Source organism: Orycteropus afer, unplaced genomic scaffold (genome assembly GCF_000298275.1).
Source record: "Orycteropus afer afer isolate SDZICR_OR568_19922 unplaced genomic scaffold, OryAfe1.0 scaffold00098, whole genome shotgun sequence".
Lineage (NCBI taxonomy): Eukaryota > Metazoa > Chordata > Mammalia > Tubulidentata > Orycteropodidae > Orycteropus > Orycteropus afer.
The window spans coordinates 4,718,874-4,736,931 of NW_006921685.1; the positions used below are offsets into that span (position 1 = coordinate 4,718,874).

The following is an 18,058-nucleotide window of genomic DNA, read 5'->3' on the forward strand; positions in this document are numbered from 1 at the left end:
ATTCATGGAAACAATCAGTCCTAGTGACTGGTACACCATCCGATCTACAGCCTATTTGACTATGAGAACAGAAGAACTAGACGGTGCCTGGTTACCACTGTCATCCACTTGAAAGGGGAATCTATGTAGGAGATCCTTAATAGAGAGGGAGAACAATGTGGAACAAAACTCAAATCATTTGTAGAAAGAAAACAGTGGGAATCAGGTTACTGGTCCAATAGAGGCTGGTGGAACCACTGAGACTATCACCCCTAGCTGCCCTTCAGGTCTGGAATTGAACCCACACCTGTGGTTTCCAGCCAAGCAAAAGACAGGCATATGAGTTTAACATTTACCTCAGGTAGATACACTCCTTGGAGAGAAAAATCATGGGAGAGAGAAAGGCTGCTTATGCACAGGGAGACAGCTCAGAGGGCAGGAGTACATGGAGGGATGGACACTGGGAAGAGGTAACTATGGGAAGGAAGTGGGAGGGGAGCCGTTGCATTGTGGTAAACTGTGGTCAATATCATGAGACAAAGTGTATGTGAACTGCTGTATGGAAAGTGAATTTGCTTTGTAAATGTTCACCCAAATCACAATTAAAAATAAATAAATAAAAAGAAAGAAAGAAAGGAAGGAAGAAACAAAGAAACAAAGAAAGAATATGGCAGGCACAGGAGTATGAAGCTGGATGAAGATGAGGCTCATGCTATCAATTCAGATTTAGGTATGAATTCCAATGCCAGTGAGTTGCAATTTTGTCTTTAGGGGAGAGGATCTGATGGAGGATGTTGTTTAACCATAAAGTGATTAGATATGGCAGGGTGGATGTTACTTCAGAATGGGAAAATATTATAGACAAGATATCAGGAGACCAGCCAGAGGCTATTTCTATCATCATGGTGAAATATTGTAAAAGGTTGCATTAAAGCAAAAAAAAAAAAAAGCCCTGGTATTGCAAACAGTTAAGCACTCGGCTACTAATTGAAAGTTTGGCTTTTCAAATCCACTCATCCACTCAGGGAGAGAAAGTACTGGTGATCTACTTCAATAAAGATTATAGCCAAGAAAAAAAAACAGAAAAGAAACAAAAAACAGCAAAGCTTATCATATATATATATAAAGAGAGAGAGAAATTTACCTTAGGAAAATGGCTCACAAACATATAGAAGCCGGCAAATGCAAAGGCTGTGGAGCAAACATTAGGCTGGAGGCTTTTCTTAGCTTCCGCAACCACAGGGGCTGAGAAGCTCAAGGCTGGCAGGCAGTACACCAGCTGTTGACTCCAATGAATGATGAATCCAAGATCTCCGGGCCGAACGGTGGACTCCTCACTCACAGACAGTTATAGGCAGCACAACAGAATACTGATCCACAGAAGAATGTCTCTCTCCCAGGATATCCCTGGATATCCTGGAAGCAGGCCACACCCCTAGGGAAATTCCCCTTGAACAGATTGGCCACTCAGAACACAGTCATCCGATCCCATCATGGAAACAACCACACAGAACTGGAGTCCAGCCAAGTTGACACACAACTCCAACTATCACACCTAGAGTGTGGTTTTTAATTTCAGAGTCGACCTTTTCATTTCTTGCTCATTGTGCACATCAAATCTTTCATTCCGAGCTACTGTACAGTGATTCTTCCAGTTTCCTACACTCCCTGCAACAAGGGAGAAATAATTATATCTTTGAACCAGAATAATGAGATTTTCGTATATTCATCACTTTTACTAACATCTAATCAAATTTTATTCTTGCAATCCTCAATTTTTATTTTATTTCTATATAAATAACATAAATATTTGAACAGATGGATTTATTCTGATGGGCTACAAAATTATAACAAATTTGATTTTCTGACTGGACCTTCTTATGATCTTTCACTTAATTTTTCTTCTCCAATTTTTTTCCCTCTTTGAGGCTGTTGTCAGTGTGTGACCCATGTTTCACCACCCTTAAGGTGTCAACACCATTGCCATGTTGATGACTCTCAAATCTAGCCTGAGGCCTCCACATCCAAGTGTTTACATGGCATTACCACTTGGATGGTGGAGAAACACTCTGTACTCAACTAGTTCAAAAATAAATTTTTCTTCTGCACTAAATAATGTTTTCTTTGTGTTGTTTTCCATACCCTCCTTAATGGTAACACTAGTTGTCCAAGGCATAAACATTTACCCTCAATCTCAATATCTAATTCTTTATTTATATTCTTGTGTTTCTCGTATCCATTGCCTCCTCTGAATCCTCACCTGCTCTGCCAGGTAGTGAAGGACCTCAACATTTCCCAACTTGGTTATTACCATAATCTAGCAGCTCATGCCTTTCCCTTTCAACACACCTGACAGTACCTTGGCTGAAAGAAGCCACTCATGTTTTAAATATAGTTAGTGATTCACTTGACATCTAGTTCAGGGAATCCAAAATTTTACTACTGAAACAACCTAAAAAGCCAAAGATAGAAAATATAAAACCTTAGGGTAGGTAGTATATAAGAGAATAGCATTAGTCAGTCCTCTTCAAGCATGACAATTATTTTTAAATTATTTCACTTTAAAAATATTTAGAGATATAATGGTAAAGTAGTCTGAGTTAATTTTAAAAATAATAATAATTAAAAAAAAAACCTACTGTAGAGTGTATTCCCAAAAGTAGCAACCGTATATGACAGTAAAACTGCCCCATGTTGTTGTTGTTGCTGTTGTTATGTGCCATCGAGTCAGACCCTCCTTGGGTTTCCAAGGTGGTATCACTATGGAAGTAGATTGCCCAACCTTCCTTCCGAGGAGTGGCTGGTGGGTTTGAACAGCCAGCCTTCTGGTTAGCAGTCGAACGCTTTAGGCACTACGCTACCAGAGCTCCTTAGATAATCTTAGGAATGGATAATCTTAGGAATGGAATGGATAATTAAAACATAGATAAATAGAGAATTAACTCTTTCTTGAAAACAAAAAGTAAAAAAAAAAAAAAATCCAAACTCACTGCCATCGAGTTGGATCCAACTCATGTTTGCTATTTCTGTTATTTCTTACCAAAAACTTGGTTTAAAGAACAATGTTTTCCCTATTCTATTTCTTCTTTAAATATTTGTAAACAGAATGTACAAATACTGCCTATACTCCTTGCTTTTACTTCTCATCAGACCATACTGCCTTCCAAATATAATTTCAACTCATTGTATTTTGATATTTTTGCTAAGCAGACATGTGTTTTGATTCTTTCTTTGTCACTTAGTCTTGAAAGTTGTCTGCCATTTGGCCAAAGAAAAATGGACTAATTGTGCTAAATTTGTTTTTTCATTTTATAATGAGTTAATAATAGAAGCTCTCTTTTGAGATTCTAGTTAGAATTTATAGCTGTATAAATATATAAATATAGATTAAAAAAAAACTGGTATAGCACCAAGACACAGTTGTTTTTGCAATTCTAACTCAGTTCAATTTTCTTATGTACAGCAAAATGAAACACTACCTGGTCCTGTACCTTCCTCACAATTGTTGTTATGTTACAGTCTATTATAGTAGCCACAATGTCAGTCAATCTAGTTGAGGTCCTTCCTCTTTTTTACTGACCCTCTAATCAACCAACCATGATGTCCCAAAGTATGTAAGACAAAGTCTCACTATCCAAGACAGTCTATATTCTTCACCAACACTGTAATTTAAACTCATCAATTCTTCTCCAGTCTTCCTTATTAACTATACAGATTTCACATGGCTTGTAAGGTACACTTTAGGCCTCAAGGTGATATCTTTTGATATCTTTGCTTTTTAACACACATACACTCTCACACCCATATATATTGAAAACATATCCTTTTAAATATATATTTTTTCTGTATATATATATATATATGTGTGTGTGTGTGTGTGTGTGTGTATGTATATATATATACACACACACATATATATGGAGCCCTGTGGTGCAATGGTTAAGTTCTTGGAAGCTAAGCAAAATGTAAACTTTCCAACCCTCTAAATATTCGCTGTGAGAAAGATATTGCAGTCTGCTCCTATAAAGATTTGTAGCCTTGCAAACCCTGTGGGACTGTTCTACCCTGCCCTATAGTGTCACCAAGAAAATGCCAAAGTATAAAACAGCACTGAGAATACATAAGCTCGATCCCTATCCTTGAATGGACTGCATTAGGTTTCATCTATAACCATCTCTACCTGTGACTCCACCTTTTCTTACCTTTTCTCATGAAGGGGGACACTTTATGGTTCATATATTCTTCTGGCAGTGCTGTGTAATTGGTACTTGGATTATTCTTCATCTCTTCAAATGAAATAGGGTGCACAATCTTTTCCACAAACTCCTCTGATGGCTTCCATCCCAGGAAATTAATCAATTTTATCACTTCTTTTCTGATATCCTAGAAAGGGAAAAAATCCTTTGAAGTCTAAATGCTAAACTTAAACTGCTAATTTAATTTTAATTTGCTAAATCCATTTGATTTAGAGAAATAGATACAAATTTTCATTTTTTTTCTTCTTCTTTTTATTATTTTTAATACTAAATTTATACTAAACTTCTAACATGAGAATTAGAATTTCAGTGAAGAAAAACAATAGACAATAGAGAATAGTTTTGGGGGAATGGTAATTTTTCATCTATCTGTAATTTTTATCACCCATAAATTGGATATAAAAGATACTTCGAACATTACCAGAAGAACTAAAGGAAATAATGTTTGTAAGGGGGCTCTGGGAGCATAGTCCCTAAGGCACTTAACTGCTAATCAGAAGGCTGGAGCTTCAAACCCACCAGCCACTCCTCGGAAGGAAGGTTGGACAATCTACTTCTGTAGTGATACTGCCTCGGCAACCCAAGGAGGGGTCGCTATAAGCCGGGTCCGACTCAACGGCACTTAATAACAGCAACGTTTGTAAAGTGATTATTGCAGTCCTTGTCACATAGTAAATGGTCAATTATTACCTATAAATCTGAGCATAAACTCTCAAAGGCTACAGTCCTCTCTGAAAAAATCAAGTTTTGAAGACAGCTTTTTTTCCTTTTATTTTTTTAACTGGTCAGAGGCAAACTCAAAGAACTCACTGCTGTAGAGTCTGATCTGATTCATAGCGACCCGTCCTTGAGTTTCCCAGGAAGTATCATTAAGAAAGTATATTGCTCAACCTTCCTTCCCAGGAGTGGCTGGTGGGTTTGAGCCGCCAGCCTTCTGGTTAGCGGTCAAATGCCTTAGGCACTACACCACCAGAGCTCCTGGTCAGAAGCAAAGAAACCAGAAAGATTGAGATAAACTGTGAAAAACCAAAATACTCTACATGAAATATCAGTGGTATATACAACATAGTTATAATTATTCTCATCTCTATGCATCCCTACAATGTCCCCTATTATTAGTGTACTCCTACTAGGGTTCTACTTTACGGTGCCAAACCATCCAATGCAACTGTCTACAGTACTGACTGGGACTTTTATTCTAGTGTGCAGTTCCCTTACCTAGAATGCTTTCCCACCTTCTCTATCCAGCAAATTAAAGATTGACTTTGAAATTTTAGGTTAAATAACACTTTATTGAGCTCATAAATTCCTATATCAATTTATTTTACCATAAGTGTAATGTTATAACTTTTTATTTACTTGTCTTCCTCACGAGACTGTCTTTGCCTATAGTAGTAATATGTGTTGCATATAATGTTAATATATTTTTCTGAATACAGTCTGGAAACACCAAAAACCATGATTTATTCTTTCTTTTGGTCCTTACTGATTTAAATACAGAGAAAATTTAATGTGTCCATTATTGACCAAAGAAAGAGTAAGAAAAAAAGAATGAACATGAAAAATATATGGGAGAGCAATCAACTAATAAATTGTTTGTAAGCATTTTAAATTTCCTAAGCATCTTCATTATTATAGTTACAGTTCACAATAATTAGATAGTATAATAAAGTACAGACCATGAGTGCTTCTTTTATTCCAATTTATTTTAGTGTGAATTCTAGAGATAATTAATAATTAAATTTCTAATATATTAGTCACAATTTCATTTTAAATATGCCTCATAAAAATCTAGAGTTATTTCAAAAGTATGATGATTTTTATAACTGAAAAAGTGTGAACAAGATATGGAGATTTGTTGTGTTGTTGTTAGGTGCCATGGAGTCATTTCCGACTCATAGAGACCCCATGCACAGAAGAACGAAACACTGTCCAATCCCACGCCAGCTCCACAATCCCTGCTATACTTGAGCCCATCATCTCAGCCACCCTGTCAATCCATCTCGTTGAAGGCCTCCCCCTCTTTCGTCAACCCTCCACCCTACCAAGCATGACATCCTTCTCCAGGGAATGGTTCCTTCTGTCAGCATGACCAAAATAGGTGAGAGGAAGTCTGGCCATTCTCGTTTCCAAGGAGCATTTCAGGTGCACTTCCTCCAGGACAGATATGTTCTTTTAGCAGTCCATGGTACTTTCAGTATTCTTTGCCAGCACCACAACTCAAAAGCATCAACTCTTCTTCTGTCTTCCTTAATCATTGTCCAGCTCTCACATGCATACGAGGGGATTGGAAATATCATGGCTTGTGCACCTTAGTCCTCAAGCAGACATCCTTGCTCCTCAGCACTTGAAACAGTTCCTTTGTGGTTGACCTTCCCAATGCTACAGGTCATCTAATGTCCTGACTGCTGCTTCCATTGGCATCGATTGTAGAACCAAGCAATGTGAATTCTTTGACAACCTCAATCATCTCTCCATTTATTGTGATGATGCTCATTGGTCCAGTTGTGAGGATTTTTGTTTTCTTTATATTGAGACGTAATCCTTACTGAAGACTGTATTCTTCAACCATCAGTAAGTGCCTTAAGTCATCCTCACTTTCAGCAAGCAAAGTTGTATCATCTGCATATCTCAGCTTATTAATGATTCTTCCTCTAATCCTGATGCCACATTTTTCTTCATATAGTCCAGCTTCTCAGATTATTTGCTCAGCATATAGATTGAGTAAGTGTGGGGAAAGGATACAACCCTGACTCACTCCCTTCTTGATTTTAAACTATGTAGTGTTCCTTGTTCCATTCAAGCCTCCTGGTCAAGGTACAGGTTCCTCATGAATACAATCAAATGTTCAGGAATTCCCGTTCTTCTCAATGCTACCCATAATTTGTCATGATCCACACAATCAAATTCCTTTGCATAGTCAATAAAATACAAGTAAACATCCTTCTGGTATTCTTTGTCTTGAGCCAAGATCCATCTGACAACAGCTATGATATCCCTTGTTCCACATCCTCTTCTGAATCCAGCGTGCACCTCTGGAAGTTCTGTCAAAATATTGCTGCAAACGTTTGAATTATCTTCAGTAAGATCTTACTTGCGTACAATATTAATGTTATTGTTCTATAATTTCCACATTCTGTGGGATCACCTTTCTTTGGAATGGGCACAAATATGGATCTCTTCCAGTCAGTTGGCCAGCTAGCTGTCTTCCAAATCTCTTGGAACTGAGTGAGTGCCTCCAATGGGATATCCATTTGTTGAAATATCTCAATGGGTATTCCGTCAATTCCCGGAGCCTTGTTCTTCGCCAGTTCTTTTATTGCAGCTTTGACTTCCTCTTCAGGACCCCTGGAGATTAGGTCTATGGAGATTAGTCATTTTCTTTGTGGTAATCAAGAATTAAAGAAAGAAGAAATTTTTCCTCTCTTAATAAAACAGCCAGCATTTTCTATATTTCTTTAAATTATGAAATATGTGTACATGTGATTTAAAGAATAAAAATTAATCTGACACTCACTGTTTAAGAAATAGAATATAGTTCTTCAAGTTTTTCCATTTGGATTTGGAAGTTTTTTTTTTTTTTTTTAATTCACCCATGTAGATTATTTGAAGTTTATTCCTTTGTATTACAATATAATGTTTTATTGAAGGACTATACCAAACATTAACTAATCATCCTTCAGTATATGTATATTTGTATTTTTTCTAACTTTTATGGTAACAAATAATGATGTTATGGACATCATTGTAAATATAGCCTAAAGTGTACAAGTAAGAGTTTTCCTACTGAATATATAGCTATATCTATATCTATACCTGTATCTCCTTGGAAGGAAGGTTGGGCAATCCTACTTCCGTAGTGATACTGCCTCGGAAACCCAAGAAGGGGTCGCTATGAGTCAGGGCTGACTCGACGGCAAATAACAACAACAACAACATACCTATATCTATATCTATCTATCTATCTATCTATCTATCTATCTATCTATCTACATATGTATGTGTGCACATAGACCATAAGATATATGTACATGCTTGTCTTTGAAAGATAATGGCACAATGTTTTCATTGTGGTTGTATCTCTTTATACTGGCACCAACAGTGTGATGTATCTCACTGATCCATATCCTGACATAATTTCTACTGTCAGATTTTTAATATTGACATATTATCTGGTATTTAATATATCTCTTGATTTTCTAATATTTTAAAAAAAATTTTTAGATATTCTACATAGCTTTAAAAATCTGTCTTGATAATTTTAGTTTTTTCATGTTCCTATGTAAAATTTTTAATTTCTTCTTTTATTTATTAAAATATCTTCCATATAATTATTTACAACCCCTTTCTGAAATTTCTGAAGTCCACAGTGTGGCAAATAGTTGACTTTTCTAGCTGATGGTGATTCCTTGTGTATGTTGTTTGTGGGGGTGTGTCTGAGCACATATGCTTTGTTTATAAACCCAAAATTGGGCAAAACAAAACTATAAATTCTTTCATTTTATCTTTGAAAAATTTTTGACAACTAGGTATAAAATTTATTCACAAAAGATTTTTATTTCATAGCTTCAAATTTGTGCTATAGTATACTAATTAATGTGATCTTTTCCTCTATGATTTTGGTGGTGATTATCATCAGTAAAGGGCAAATTTTCCAAAGTTTATTAAAAGCTAAAATTTCAGAAATGTTTAATTTTCTTGCATATTCCCCAGTTCTCACCTCTTGCATGTCTTCATAGGCAAGAAATAACACACGAGGGCTGTTCTTTTCCCACTAAGATTTTACATGTTTGTACCAGTAACAATAAGGAACTAAATTAGAGGGGAAAAAAAAATTAATAAGCATAGTGTTATCTCAATGCATCTTGAAAATAATAGTAGCAAGAAATAAATATAAATAATTGATAACTGAAGATAACTAGTAGATCAGCCTTATGTCATAAGTAAATTTATCAGCAGCAAGAAGAATTATCTTGAGTAACCCATATCCAAAACACATTCTCAACTTTCATTATTATAATATGGCTTGTGACAAAGAGAAAAAGGAAGGGAAGCCCACATGTCACTGATTTGTTTCAGAACAGTTTCTGAAATTGACATGTGTGTATGAAATCAGGTTGTTAAGTGAAAGGAATTTAGGTAGAAGAATTTCTAATATCCATACTTTTCTAATATCATCAAAAGAATTAAGAACGTCTGAAATTTACCATTTACAAACTAGTTTTATCAAGTGCAGATAGTGGTGTGAATATTTATTATTCTCTTGGAGTTTAAATGGTAATAACTATTTGCTTAGGAACTTATAGTATAGAAAATTAGAAACCTTGGAGAGATATGACGTGATCAAATGTTATATTTTCTCTCCCTTTTCTATTCTCACCTATATTTGGTTTTACCCAATGAAAAACTGACAAAATAATATAATGTTGTGTGAGCCAAAGTATGCTGGATTGCAATGAGGCATTATAAACCTATTCAGTTTTTTTACTCTATTATATTATCTTTCTTTCATGAAAAAAATTTATAATCATAATTATAATGACCTTATTCAACCTTTTTATAGAGGAACAACATTATCTTTTTCAGTCCTACAGTGTGGATCATTTATACTGAGGCTTAGGTAGTATTCATGACTCTTCACCATATTGTTTTAAAAAATGTAGCAACAAACACAGAACACCCATTCTACTTTTATTGGTTCAATATTATATTCTTTCTATAAAAATGCATTATTAATATTTTCTTTCAATTATTACTACATGACTCAAATTGCCTTTTTAGTAAACATTAGAATCCTGCATGTTTTCATTCTAATCTCAGTTGTTTTAGGCTAAAGTTGGAGTCCCTCAGTGGTTCAAACAATTCAGCATTCAGCTGCTAACCAAAAGGTTGGAGATTTGAAGGTACTCAGAGGATCCTAGGAAGGGAGTCCTGGTGATCTTCTTCAGAAAAAAAAATCAGCCATTGAAAATTCTATGGAGTGCATTTCTAGTCTGAAACACAAGGGGTGACCATGAGTTGGAATTGACTGAACTAGAAAGGATTTTGCTTTCAGAATAAGGTTAAAAGGTAAACTTTCCCAGAATGTTGCTTAAATATTTCTTGTACTGGTCTGTGAAATCTGATTGAAACATTCAAACTGCATACTGAATAAAAAGAGCAAGAGCTTTGGAAACATTCAGACTTTTTGTGAATTATGACCCCATATTATTAACTGAGTAGCCGTATACAACTTACTCAGCTCTGAGGGCCACTTACTACCTTTTCTTTTGTTAGCCAAATAACACCATTAAGGCATCTGGCATCTTTCTTGGAAATAAATGGACATCCTCTCCCTTGTTTTCCCTTGCCCTTTGTTCAATAGAGTTGTTATACCACAGTGTGAAACACTTTTCTAATAAAAGGAGATGAGAGAGTTCAGGCCAATGAGACACAATCTTAGAAAAATATATTCTCTTCAATTCCCAATATATTCTATATATTTATTTCTAAGTTTTTGACTACAATTGTCCAGATATTGTAATTTGGTATTTCATATCTGGAAACCTTATAACCCACCCACCCCCCAAAAAAAAAAAAACATCTCACTGCCATCAAGGCCAATTCCAACTCATAGTGACTCCCATTGGATTTCCAAGGCCGTAAATCTTTGTAGAACTACATCACCCTTACTGCCTTCCATGGAGCATCTAGCGGGTTTGAATGGCTGACCTTCTGGTTAGTAGCCAAATGCCTTATCCAGTACTCCATCAGAACTCCTTTGGAAACTCTCTAATTGCTCTAAACTTCAAGGTCCTCTAGAGTGTTTTGACTAAAGATCAGGGAAGATAACGTCAGAACAGAGAACAAAAATTGGTCTGAGAAGATACACATCTGAATCAAATTCAATCAAATCAAATTCTGAATCATTCACCTAGGTTACAAAGATTATCAAGAAAAAAAACAGTTGCTCTTACCATCACCATCCATGAATTTCTCCACAAACTCTATAAATGAACCAGGTTTTGGAGGAACAGGTATCATTACATGTAAATAATAAGAAGAAACAGCCACATCCTTGGCATTCTGGCAAAGATAGATCATCTAAGGGGATGAAATTTTATATTAAATGACATTTTTCATTTTTTTTTTTCAAAAACAAACCCTCATTAAATTTCAAAAAGAGCACTTTATGTTTCCAATAATAGACATAATACTTACTCATTGCAGAAAGTGTGTAAAATATGCAAAATTTAAACAAGAGGTCCCATTTTGTAACCTGGAATGACAGCAAGATTTGAATGTTGTCCAATATTAGTTTTCACTTATTTTTACATTTTCAATTACCTCACTTGAATCTCACAAAATTTTGATATACAGTGTTATTGGGATATTCTATTCATAAATGAAGAAACTAAAATGAAAATGAATGAGAGTAATTATGGAAAGAAAAATATTGTGAGTAAATAATTTGTAAATCACTCCATCAAATAAACAGTCCTTTAGCCTTCATACTATTTACCATTCTTTATAAAACCAAAAGCCAAACTCAGTGATGTTGAGTCGTCTCTGACTCATAACGACCCCTCCTTGGGTTTCCAAGGCAATATCTCTACAGAAGTAGATTACCCAATCTTCCTTCCAATGAGTAGCTGGTGAGTTTGAACCACCAGCCTACGGTTAGCAGTCAAATGCCTTAGTGACTACACCACCAGAGCTAGAGGAAAATAAGAGTCCTGTTACTTCCTTATTTGCAATATTGAAGAAAAGGTGTCTATGAGAGCCCATTTAAATGATTATTGACTTCAGCAAAAATATAGTCTCAACAGACATATTGTTGAGCTTGCATTTTACATATAGTGGAAACCCAGTGAACCAGAATCAGGAAGCCTTGGTTTTAGGTGCTAGCCCTAGCATTAAGAACTTCTGTAATCATGTGCATAGCATTCATCATTCTGGACATAAGTTATCTCTCCACTAAATATATCAGTTGCATCACATCTCCATGGCTTCTTCTAGATGTGATATTCAATGATGTAAGAAAAGATCTGCCTCATCTCCAATATTGCTCTGGTCTTCTCTGATCTCAAGTGCCTAAGGAATGTCATCAGGGAGAGCTGCTCCTGGCTCTTAACTGTCTACAGAATATTAATAAGGTCATTAACTTGCCATGTTCAAGCTTCTCCATTTTCAAACAATTTTAAAGAAAATTTCTAGTTTATTCTTAAGAAGTCCTAGATATCCTGGCACTCCTGATGTCCCTAAAGCCTCTCCTGATTCCTCCCTTTCCTGGATCTAGGGGTCCAGGATATCCAGGTAAAAAGGTGTGGGAGGCAAAGCTAGGTCCCAAACCCCTAGAGCCAGGATAAGGAGGGACCAGGAGCAGCTGGGGACCACAGAGTGGCAGGTTTCAGGTAGGAATTAGGTAAGATGAGGGTGCAAAGGTTTCCAACAGCTAAGGGAGACAAACTTGTCTGTCAGTTTGTCATCCTGTGAAGCTTATATGTTGCTGTGATGCTTGAGGCTGTGCTGTGTTTAGACACCAGAAGAGTTGCACATGGTGCACAGGTTTCAATGCAGCTTACAGACTAAGACAGACTAGGAAAAAGGAGGAGACCATCCATTTCTCAAAAATTGGCCAGGGGAAACCTTATGAAATAGCAGAGAAACACTGTCTGATATATTACTGAGCAACTTTATGAATAGCTTGGAAACATTGTCCGACACAGTGCAGGAAGACTAGCTGTTGGGCTGGAAGGCACTCAAAATAGGACTGGGAAAGAGCTGCCTCATTAGAGTAGAACTAACTCTAATGATATGGATAAAGTAAGTCTTTCAGGACCTCCATGTGCTGAAGTGGCATGACTTAAACTGAGGAGTAACACCTGCAAATATACATTGATAATCAGAGCATGGAATATATGAAGTATGAATCTAGGAAAATTGGAAGTTGTCAAAAAGGAAGTGGAGCACATTAAGATTTATATCCTCAGCATTAGTGAGCTGAAATGCATGGGTTTTGGCCATTTTGAATCAGACAACCATATGATCTACTATGCCGTGAATGACACTTTGAAGAGGAATGGCATGACATTCATCATCACAAAAGATGTTTCAAGATATGTCCTGAAGTACAATGCTGTCAATGATAGGATAATATCCATATGCCTACAAGGAAAACCAGTTAATACGATTATTATTCAAATTTATGAACCAACCACCAAAGCCAAAAGTGAGGAAACTGAAGATTTTTATCAACTTCTGCAGTTTGAAATTGACCAAACATGCAATCAAGATGTGTTGCTTATCACTGGTGTTTGGACTGCAAAAGTTGGAAACCAAGAAGAGTCACTGGTAGTTGGAAAATTTGGCCTTAGTGACAGAAATAAAGCTGGAGATCGCTTGATAGAATTTTGCAATACCAACAACTTATTCATTGCAAATACCTTTTTTCAACAACACAATCAGTGGCTATACACATGGACTTCACTAGACAGAGTACACAGGAATCAGATTGACAATATTTGTGGCAAGTGGCGATGGAAAAGCTCAATATCTTCAGCCAAAACCAGGCCATGAGCTGATTGTGGAACAGACCATCAACTGCTCTATGAAAGTTCAACTAGAAGTTGAAGACAATTAAAACAAGTCCACAAGAGCCAAAATATTATCTTGAATATATCCCTCCTGAATTTAGAGACCCTCTAAAGAATAGATTTGATGCATTGAACACCAGTGACCGAAAACCAGAAGAATTGTGGGATGACATCAAGAGCATCATCCATGAGGAAAGCAAGAGGTCAGTAAAAATACAAGAAAGAAAGAAAAGACCAAAATGGATGCCAAAAGAGACTGAAACTTGCCCTTGAGCTAAAGCAAATGGAATAAATGACAAGATAAAAGAGCTGAACAGAGGATTTCAAAGAGCAGCTTGAGCAGACAAAGCCAATTACTATAATGAAATGTGCAAAGCTCTGGAGTTAGAAAACCAAAAAGGAAGAACAAGCTTAATATTTCTCAAGCTGAAAGAACTGAGGAAAAAATGTAAGCCTTGTGTTGCAATATTGAAGGATTCTATGGGAAAAATATTGAATGATGCAAGAAACAGCAAAAGAAGATGGAATGAATACACAGAGTCTCAGTACCAAAAAGAACTGGTCAATCCTCATCCACAGGAGGTGGCATATGTTCAAGAACTAGTAGTATTGAGGGAGGAGGTCAAAGCTGTGCTGAGGGAATTGGTAAGGAACAAGGCTCCAGGAACTGATAGAATACCCATTGAAAGGTTTCAACATACAGATGCCCCACTGGAGGCACTCACTTAGCTATGCCAATAGATTTGGAACACAGCTACCTGGCCAACTGACTAGAAGAGATCCATATTTGTACCCATTCCAAAGAAAGGTGATCCCACAGAATGTGGAAATTATTGAACAATATCATTTATGTCATATGCAAGTAAAATCTTACTGAAGATAATTCAAAAATGGTTGCAGCAGTATATTTACAGGGAACTTCCAGAGGTGCAGGCTGGATTCAGAAGAGGACATGGAATGAGGGATATTATTGCTGATGTCAGATGGATCTTGGCTCAAAGTAAAGAATAGCAGAAAGATGTTTATTTGTGTTTTATTGACTATGCAAAAGCTTTTGATTGTGTGGATCATAACAAATTGTGGATAACATTGAGAAAATAGGAATTCCAGAATACTTAATTGTACACATGAGGAAACTGTACATTGATCAGGAGGTTGTCATTCAAACAGAAAAAGTGAACACTGTATGGTTTAAAAGCAAGAAGGGAGTGCATTGGGGTTGTATGTTTTCACCATACTTGTTCAATCTGTATGCTGAGCAAATAATCCAAGAAGCTGGACTATATGAAGAAGAACATGGCATCAGGATTAGAGGAAGAATAATTAACAACCTGCGATACACTGAGGACACAACTTTGCTTGCTGAAAGTGAGGATCACTTGAAGTACTTACTGATGAAGATTGAAGAATACAGTTTGCAGTATGGATTACATCTCATTATAAAGAAAACAAAAATCCTCACAACTGGACCTATAAGCAGCATTATGATAACTGGAGAAAAGATTGAAATTGTCAAAGACTTCACATTGCTTGGTTCTACAATCGATCTCAACGGAAGCAGAGTCAGGACATCAGAGGATGTACAGCACTGGGTGAATCAGCTGCAAAGGACCTCTTTCAAGTTCTAAGGAGCAGCGATGTCTCCTTGAGGACTAAGATGTGCCTGACACAAGCCATGGTCTTTTCAATGGCCTCATATGCATGTGAGAGCTGTAATGAATAAGGAAGACCAAAGAAGATTTGATACTTTTGAGCCATGGTGCTGATGAAGAGTGCTGAAAGTATCCTGGACTGCTAAAAGAACTAACAGGTCTTTCCTGGAAGAAGTGCAGCAAGAATGCTCCTTGGAGGCGAGAATGGCCAGACTTCATCTCACATACTTTGGTCATGTTGTCAGAAGGGACCATTCCCTGGAGAAGGATGTTATGCTTGGTAAGGTGTTGGGTCAATGAAATAGGGGAAGGCCCTCAACAAGGTGGACTGACATGGTGGCAGCGATGATGGGCTCAAGTGTAGCAAGAATTGTGGAGATGACTCAGGACTGGGTGGTGTTTCATTCTTCTGTGCATAGGGTCACTATGAGTCAGAGATGACTCAATGGCACTTAACAATAACAATATTCTTAAGAAGTGTGACTGTTACTTTTAGGATCCTTCTTGAAAACTTCCAAGTACTAAAGAATAAAGTGATTTTACCTTATTGCATGGCTGTCAGACATATTGAACTTTTTAAATACTATGCACAACTCTTTCAAATGATTTTCACCTAAGAAGTGAATGGGATTATTTTTCATCTCACTCTTTATATCCATATAATATTCATATCAATGAATGTAATTCAGAATTTTGACCCTTTGCCTTTCTTCATGTTATGCTTTCTTTCTTGGATGTTCTCTGCATAGAATTACTTTTCTGGTTGGTGAGTGCTACTCTGACAGAAATATACCACAAATGGAATGGCTTGAAGAAACAAGAGTTTATTCTCCTATAATTCAGGAGGCTAGAAGTTTGAGTTCAAAGTCAAAGTGCCAGGCTCTAGGGTCTGTGTGAAAGCCCTTTGATCTTGGGCTTCAGCTCTGCCTCTTGCTCCCAGACACTTGAAGCTAGAGGCATCTCTTCACTCAGGCAGCTACTTGGCTGCTGAGGCTAACAAGCCCAAGGTTGGCAAATAAAATTGCACAGTCCTGATGTTACCAAACCACATGACAGGTCATTAATTGAAATCCATTGGAAGTCCCAAGGTCAGAAGAGCATGGGAGGCTGTTGAACAACAAGGCTACATGCAGGGTTCAAACGTGCCATAAACTAGAGATCATTCCCCAAGCTCCTCCTTATATACAGGAAGCAGATCATATCCCTAAGGCAGCTGCTCACAGTAGATTCCACCATGGGGTTGATTACCAGTCTCTTCATGGGGAATACTACATCCAGCTGCCCAGGCACTCAACCAGGTCCAACTAAGTTGACACACAAACTTAACCACCACAATTTCTATCTATATTTTAAACTTGGGATCCAAATCCTTCATGATGCTTCTCATGATTCTCCCAGGGCCGGGGGTAGGATGTGCTCTGCCCTTCTTCTAAACTCCCAGCTCTTTGACAAGATCCTATTTTGGTTATTGTAGCATACACAGTTCCTTTTCCTCATTATCATCGAGGTAGAGTACAAACTTCCTACTTTGGTTGCTGCTATGGATTAATAATGTGCACAAAAAATATGGACTGAATTCCTGTGGATGTGATTCTGTTCGGAAATAAGATTTGCTTTTGTAATGTGAATGAGGTCATATTTGTGTTGGATGGCTCCTAAGCCTAATTACTCTTGAGTTACAAAAAGACAAGAATGAGCAAAGAGATTGACTTAGGAAAAGATAGATATTATATGAATACCTGTCTGCAATCAAAAGAACACCACGGATCACTAAGAAACTAGAAACTCCAAGAAGTAACCACAGAATCAGTGACATGAGACAAAGTATATGTGAACTGCTGTATGGAGAGTGAATTTGCTCTGTAAATCTTCACCCAAATCACAATAAAAAAAAAAAAAAAAAAGTAACCACAGAATAAATAAAAATGGCCAAGACATTGTTTTAAATATTTAACCTCCAGAAGTGTGAGAAAATAATTTTCTGTTCTTTAAGGTCACCTACATATAGTTGGGCAATCGACTTCCATAGTGATACTGCCTTGGCAACCCAAGGAGGGGTCACTATGAGTCAGGGCCAACTCGACAACACATAACAACAACAACAACATATAGTTATGCCTCACTAGGTAACTAAAACATCTTTCAACGTCTCTAGTTCTCAGTCCTACACTTATCTCCCTTCATTCATTCTGTCAACATGTACATTTAATATTCCAAACAAAATGAACTTATTTCAGTTCCATCCTTAATTGCTTCTGGAATGACAAAAATTCAATCCTATGCACACTAGAAATATCACCCAAAAATATGACTTGCTTTTAGATGCCTTCTCCTATGGAGTGACTGGTGTGTTCAAACAACTGACTTTTGGTTAGTAACTGAGTGCTTAACCACTGTGCCACCAGGGCTTCAATTACCCATGTTGTTGTTGTTGTTAAGTGCCGTGGAGTCATTTCCAACTCATAGCGACCCCATGCAAAGCAGAACGAAACACTGCCCTATCCCGCGCCAGCCCCACAATCCCTGCTATACTTGAGCCCATCATTGCAGCCACCATATCAATCCATCTCCTTGAAGGCCTCCCCCTCTTTCATCG

General features: G+C 37.0%; 1 protein-coding gene across 1 annotated transcript in view; it reads right to left on the bottom strand.

The window, feature by feature from the left end:
- Positions 1-1,534: 1,534 nt before the first annotated feature.
- Positions 1,535-18,058, bottom strand: part of LOC103198634 (sulfotransferase 1E1-like) — a 26,425-nt gene continuing 9,901 nt past the window's right edge. The window contains 4 exon segments of the mRNA XM_007942807.1: positions 1,535-1,647; positions 4,182-4,362; positions 8,956-9,047; positions 11,192-11,318. Coding sequence (XP_007940998.1) covers positions 1,535-1,647; positions 4,182-4,362; positions 8,956-9,047; positions 11,192-11,318 — 513 coding nt within the window.